The 7624-nt window shown below is 42.2% G+C and overlaps 1 protein-coding gene across 1 annotated transcript; it reads left to right on the top strand.

Moving 5' to 3' along the window:
- Nucleotides 1-98: 98 nt before the first annotated feature.
- Nucleotides 99-7547, top strand: nyx (nyctalopin). Its single transcript, XM_047046690.1, has 5 exons — nucleotides 99-816; nucleotides 1207-1263; nucleotides 4285-4571; nucleotides 4832-5136; nucleotides 5636-7547. The coding sequence occupies exons 1-5, from the start codon at nucleotides 762-764 to the stop codon at nucleotides 6444-6446; spliced, it is 1515 nt and encodes a 504-aa protein (XP_046902646.1). The 5' UTR covers nucleotides 99-761; the 3' UTR covers nucleotides 6447-7547.
- Nucleotides 7548-7624: the final 77 nt, after the last annotated feature.

The raw sequence follows: 7624 nt of genomic DNA, 5'->3' as shown, positions 1-7624 counted from the left end.
AAGGGTTAGTGTGGCTTACGATTTGGCCTGCACTGCAAAACATTAACTGGTCTGTCAGTTAAGTGTATTCAATTGATATGGGGTGAGAGCTAATAGTCTGCAGGGCGAGGCTTAACACAATTACCTAGTGTGCTCACTTACTAACCGGCTCCACAGGCATTTTAGTTTTTACATAAACATTGTCAGTGTATGGAGGTTAATGTATAAAGTTGGGTATTTGTTTCTCAGTAGTAGAAGTGTTTCTCTGCATCCTCTCCTCAAGAGGACTCCATGTTGTGTGCTAGACGGGGTTAGTTTGCTGGAGTGGGTTAGGGGGAGCAGGGGGATTTAGGCTGATGTAATCTGAGCAGTCTGTGCTAGTCTGAGAGCCCTGCTTTACCTCTCAATAATCCCTTCCATCTCTCCCTTCATCTCGGCCTCCCTATCCCTCCGACCTGGGGATTTGAGTCCCATTAAGAGATGGCTTTTGGGAAAGTGAGTGTGTTGTTAATGATGGAAAACACACACATACACACACGCTCGCACACAGACTCACTAGCTTTTATTAGAGGAGACATGCAGTATGTTCTAGTCACACACCAGGGAACACAAGCTAGCTCATACTTTAACACACGTTCATGTAGATGTACTCGCACACAAAGCCCCCCTCTGTCAAACACACACACACTAATACGATCGTGTCAGTCACTTGAACGGCAAACGTGTTCAGTTCTGCATGGAAGAGAAAGCTGGACTGACTGACTGGCAGAACATACACATGGATGTTGAGGTCACCAGGACAACCACATGGACTCACTTGTACGACAGGATCCAGAGGTGAGAACTACTGGTGTGGGGCACTTAGTTTGGACTTTAGGTCTCTTGCTTAAATAGCATAGACTTTAGATTTCTGTTACATTTTATCTGTGCCCTTCATTTAATAACTAATGTTGTAATGCTGCGATATTTAATTCTAAAGAGTAAGTTGTTCTGATGAAATACCTAAAATAATGTTTTGCAAGTAGGCATCACATATGAGTTATTAGCTAAAAGTAGTGAAAACAATGTTTTACCACCACTGCTGTCTTTTGAAACACCTCTTGACAACACATTATTTCAAGTTTTGCATCACAAAAGGATTTATTTACGTACATTTGATAATGAGTTGATATTTCAATCATTTGATTTGTGTTTTCTATCTCTAATTGTGTCATTTCATATCTGCAGTAATCAGGAACTGCCCCAGGAGAGGAACTGCAGGGATGATTCTGAGTGCGTTAACTGGTCAGTCTCCAATCCTGTTCGGGTTTACAGAACCCAGTAAACACAACCTGCTAAATTGAACCCTAACACACTGTTTTACGTTTTTTTATCGAATACGCTGTTCTACCAAATACCTATGGGATTAGAATACACTGTTCTACCAAAAATCTTTGGGATTAGAATACACTGTTTTACCAAAAATCTTTGGGATTAGAATACACTGTTCTACCAAAAATCTCTGGGATTAGAATATACTGTTCTACCAAATATCTCGGATTAGAATACACTGTCCCACAAAATATCTCTCTTGGATAAAAATACACAGTTCTACCAAATATCTGTCTGGAAAGAGAATTAAACATGATAGGTCAAGAACATATTTAGCCAAATCTTAAAATGTGTTTTTTGTAAAGTGGTCTTGGAAGTATGTTTGTATTCAAGCAGACACCTGAAACCAAAGCAATGGTTAGTAATTGAGATGGTACTTTAGAACAATGTACTTCAGATTCTTAATATTCTGCTGTACTTTCTATATGGACAATCTGTCCATAATTGCTTTGGATATAATTGTCTGCTAAATGAATAAAATGTCAAATATTGTCTAACTTTAGTGATTGAAGGTTATAATTGCTCTCACCCATGGATGCAGATATAAATGAGTTATATAGATTCATCTCCTGTCCATGACCAGTAACGTACAATGCGTTAATCAGCACAGATCAGATGACCTGTGCTGTTATTCAAGGAAACGCTGATAACAGGTTTGATTGAATAGTACCGGATAATCTCCCAGGACAAGAGTTATCCTTTAAATTAAAACAGCCAGTAAAATACCACAGCGGACTGCATGTAAAGACAAAATCACAGGCAAGGCCTATTGTTGTTGGGCTATTCTCTCATCTGAACTGCTCTTTCTTAATCAAATCATCATTTCACCACAGTCACCAGACACAACAGCCTGAAAATAGCCCTCATGCATGGCAACGTGACTCTCACATCAAATCACTATTATTCAGCTGGCTCACTTTAATCTGTAGGAAGGGAAATCTACAAAGTGATTTTGCTGGGCAGCATTGATGTCATTTTTAGTTTGTCCATAGCAGACCAGTCAAATAGTATTTCTGTGACTAAAATTTAAGTATTTGCAAATAAACACATTAAGTAATGCAGTGCCTGTTGGCAGCTCATGAGATGCATGGCTCCATGCTTAGTGCAGCTTCACATGGTGGTGAATGCGTTTATATATTTGTAGGCGAAATGACGTAACACGCCATGCTGCACGTGTGGAGCAACACATCAGCCAATAGACACACATACCTGCCTTTTATAGTTAGATGTCAATCACTCCCTTTGGAATTACATCCAATAACGCTGTCTGAATTTTTGCCTTGTCTATACCAAGAAACCAGGGGTTTAATCTGTACATTTGAAGCGTTTTGAAGGGGCCACTTTGCCCAACCTCACATCTGTACTCTAATGGCTGGTCAAAGGGTACCTTAATGTAGATAAGGTACAATTAGGAAAGTCATTAAATGTATTTTTAGTTTGCATGCATGTCTAATGTAATAAAGCATTTCTAGAGGCGCTGAAAATAATTGGCATTATCATAATACTATCTAAATGATAGCGTTTGAGCTTGATGGAAATGTACTTCAAACTAAAGAGGGTACAAATTCTGGGGAAATTGCGCTGCATAATCACCTCCAAACCCATTGTTCGAATTAATATCCAGAATGTCTACGTCCAGAATGTTCAAATATTTGGGGAAAGACTTCTTTCATAGGGTGTACTTACATTTTTACATTTTCAAGAATTATCTAATTTACGTGACTTACAACCAATCTGTAGCCAGATTTTAATAAGAAAAACCTGACCACACTGTCAAATAAAACAGGAAGATACTGAAAATCCATCTTTAAAGAGGGCTTATTTGAAAAGATACCTTTTAATATGATAATTTCTGCTTTATTTGGGATACATCAGTGAATATAGACAACGAAAGTGAGGTGAGGACATGCAGTGGAATGGTTCAAGTGGGATTCAAACCCAAGCCCCTGCAGTAAGGCCTCATCTTGTGTGGTACAGACATTTAACCAGTGAGCAACCAAGGCCACAATACGATGATTTCCATGACTCTGCACTACAACACCTCCCATTGTGACAGCAGAAAATAAAACATGAAAATGTCAATAATAAATCTTCAAGTGGGCTTTTTAAAAGATACTTTAGAATTCTAAATGAAGGGGGGCCCCGGTAGCCCAGTGAATACATTTAAATATTTCCTAAACCATGCAACGGAACGTTCTAGAAAGCAATAGCAACACTTTCATGTTGACACATTTCTTGTCTACGTAATGCAAAAACTGAGGCACGAGTTAGTAGGGCTGGGGATTTTTTTAAATTCACATTTGAATCACGATTCAGTCTGCTAGCAATTCAGATCGATTCACAAATTTATGTAAATCTTTTTTTTTTTTTTTTTTTCTTGGAAAAATCGTGAATAAATGTTTTGTCGCATCGTGACCCCAAGAATCAATTTGAATCGAATCGTGAGGTACCAAAAGATTCCCACCCCTACAAGTTAGGGTAGGAATAATAATGGTAAGAAAATAGGTGAGAAAACAACAGTAGTGTGCCTTGCTGGGAGCAGGCACACCAATTTTATAGTTGACAATTATTTTCAATATGATAATAAAGATAAATATTTTTTATATTTTGAGAATATTTGATTTTAGAAGTATTTTCCTAAATGCAAGTAACTTTGGAAATGGGTAAATACTGAAATTCAATACAGTTACAATCACAACTGATCTGCCAACACCAAATGTTTACCCTTATACAACAGTTTGTATTGTTCCTAGTAATCAATGTTGGGATTGGATTGCATGTGCCACAGCATAGGAATAAAGATGAATGAGGAATTGACACGTTTACTTAAACCTCCCAATAAAGTAAAATAAATCTACTTTTCTTAACTGTATAATTGTTTTGTCTTTCTGCAGTGCTGTTAATCTCTCTTTTTCACTTGGTCTCTATCCCTAGTGTCTATGCTGTGCCTGCTTCCCCAGGCTGTGTTGGCACTGTGGGCCTGCGTGCGTGCATGCCCATCCTTGTGCACCTGCACCCATGAGAAGAGCTGCAGTGTGCTGTGTGACCGGTCCGCCCTGTCGGACCTTCCCAGGGAGTTCCCATGCGAGGCCTCCTCCATTAACCTGGACAAGAATAGCCTCAAGTTCCTGTCCGAGAGAGCGTTCGGCACCCTGCCCTCCCTAAGAATGCTGTCTCTGGACCACAACAACATATCCTTCATCACTCCTGGAGCCTTCAAGGTCTGATCACCTAGTGATATATCCATTAAGCTTGTTTGATTTGATCTCTTTCTGTCATTCCCTCCTCATTATATAAATCTACCTGTGACCACGTACGATTCAACTTTTTAAAGCTCCTCTAACCTCAGACAAGCAACATCGGCGTTTCCGCTAAAGCAGAGAAAGATGGCACAACCAGGTTCAATTATTAATGCTTGGTGTGTAAGGATTTGTTCAAGCGTGTATCAAAAAACCCCATTGCATGTGTGTGCATCTTGTAGGGTCTGCCCAACCTGGTGCAGCTGAAGATGGCCCACAACGAGTACATCCGCTACCTCCACACGCGCACCTTTACAGGCCTGAAACATCTGCTGCGGCTGGACGTGTCCGACTGCCACCTCTTCAACTTGCCCGACCGGATTTTCCTGGAGCAGACATCCCTCCGAGAGCTACTCTGCTTCCAGAACAACTTCCGCAGGATCCCTGGATCCCTCAGGGGGATGGAGAACTTGACCCACGTGTACTTGGAGAGAAACAAGATTGAGGCAGTGGCCTACAACTCTCTGCTTGGTTTGGGGAGCCTGCGGTAGGAAGCATGGTGTGGCGGCCTGCTCTGATGGCCTTGGGTTGGGGAACGTTCAGCAGCAACAATAAAGGATCTGGGATTTATAGTATAGTTAATGGGAATATTCTGCTAGGTGTGAGTGGTGTATAAAGATGTGCTTCTGTTATAGTTGTCATTCCATTGCTGTTCAGTATCACTTCTTCCTTCCCTCTCTGATCCCTCTCTGTGATCTTGGGTCTTCTGATTCTCATGCCCACAATGACCACCTCTCAGAAACGGCTAGAAGACAGGGAATAACTTAACACTGATGACACTTCTTGATGAAATGAAATGCTAGTAAATTGATGGTGCGTTTGTGTGGTATTTATACTGAGGAGTGAGTGTTGCCAACTACAGTACAACTTCAAAAATAGGACGAGTGCTTCTCCTAAGCCTTCTCTCTCTATGCCAGGATTAATCATGACACAATCTCGTCCTGCCTCTTCTATGCTCTGACATACACTTGTCTCCCTTTGTCCAGCTACCTAAACCTGCAGGAGAACCGCATCAGTGTGATCCATGACCATGCCTTCCAGGACCTACAGCGCCTGGATAATTTCTACCTCAATGACAACTTGCTGACTGACCTTCCCAGGGTCTCTTTTAAGGGGCTTAGTCACCTCAAGATGCTCAACCTGGGTGGCAACCAGCTGACCAACGTCTCCAGAACGTGGTTCAGCAACCTAACAGAACTGGAAGTCCTATATCTGGACCGTAACCGCCTGGTCTTCATTGAGGAGGGCTCCTTTGAGAACTTGACCAGTCTGATCACCCTCCACCTCAACAGTAATAACTTGACCACGCTGCCCTTCCCTGTCTTCCAGCCGGTCTATTTCATTGGACGCCTTTACCTCTTCAGGAACCCCTGGGAGTGTGACTGCAGCCTGGAGTGGCTGAAGGACTGGATGGAGAGCTACAAGCTAGTGCGGGACATCCCCTGCGCTTCCCCGTCCTCGGTGATGGGTCTGGACCTCAGTGAGGTGGTCTACAGCGAAGTTAATGGATCCTGTGTTGACCCGGCTGAGCTGAACCTAACCACGGCCTCCACAGAGCTGCTCTCCACCACCGAGAACCGCTTCAACAGCTTGATCTCCAAACTGCTGCAGCAGGAGCTGCGAGAGGAGGCCGGGAATGGAACCGAGAGCCTACGCAACACCAGCGTGCTGGAACCCACAGAGCTCTCCTTTGGGGTCAGAGGTGCTCTAGCCAGCCAATCATTGATCCTCTTCCTGGTGCCATGGGTCATGTGGGTGAGTGTGAGCCAATTGGATGAGGGCATTGTGGCAGGATGAGGTCACAGAGATGGCGTCTAGCAGTGCCCAGGAACATCAGGCATCATGACCATTTTGAAATGGATTAACACTGGATATATGGAGTCCGAAAATATAGCTTCTGTTTGGGTGTGATGTTGGGGCAGTCTGCTCCTCTAAGAACCAGACTGCTGTATTTTCTAAGAAAAATCAAGTGGACAGTCCTACCCACTGATACTCAAGAGCCTGATGGACTGATGAATCTGATAAAAGGCTGGATTATGATGAACTGAGCTGTAACCAGCCTTTGTGTTGAGGCATTAGTACCATGGATACAATGAGAGGCTTTGCCATTTGTACTGGTGCAGGATTGATTCTGATCTATACTTTTAATGAAGTGTTGAAATTAGTTTCTCTGAGGTTTTTTGTTTATACAATACTATATTTGTAACACATTCTATTGAATGTGACAATCATTACTTTTAACGATTTTCCTTCACATTATAAGTCTTTCTCCCTAGATCTATGTAGAAATGCCAGCTTAATGCATTAATCTTCTTACAGCGTGTTGTACATAGACTATCTGGTGTAGCCTAATGTGATGCAGGGACTTAATCAGGCCTCTTATCTTCCCTTATGAACATGGATGCTGCTAAGATGTACAATAATTAAAGCCTGTTTAGGATCAGCATACTGCTACCACAGATGTACCACATTTAGTGTGTCTTGCTCATGTCCGAAATGACTTCCATATTGCAAATGTCACACATGTTTTTGATCAAGTAAAATCCAACCATCGTGAAAAAACATATCTATTCTGAGTTGTACTCACTTGCCTGTTAATGTAAGGCCTTCTAGCCTCATATGTGTCACTTAAGTGCAGCTGTGAACCCTGGGTAATCTGCCCCCCTCATGCCCTGTAATGTAGGATTAGACCAGGACTATTGGGGCTGAACCCCCGGCACAGCCGTACGCTAGAGGGCCATGGCATCATCTCTACTGGCATTCACATGATGGATTTTCATTGTTCAATTATAACTGTAAGTGAATCACCCCAGGCTACATGCTGAACCCAACACAGTCTAGCTAGATTTAAGACAAAGCGACCAAAGTAGCCACTCAAGAATGAACCTGTGTGTTGCATTAACACGTGTGTGTGTGTGTGTGTGTGTAAAGAGTAGACAGCTCTTGATAAGGTACAAAAACAAGAAACAGCCAGG

Source organism: Hypomesus transpacificus, chromosome 23 (genome assembly GCF_021917145.1).
Source record: "Hypomesus transpacificus isolate Combined female chromosome 23, fHypTra1, whole genome shotgun sequence".
NCBI lineage: Eukaryota > Metazoa > Chordata > Actinopteri > Osmeriformes > Osmeridae > Hypomesus > Hypomesus transpacificus.
The sequence above is the reverse complement of the archived record's forward strand: the minus strand, read 5'-3'. Positions and strand labels throughout refer to the sequence as shown.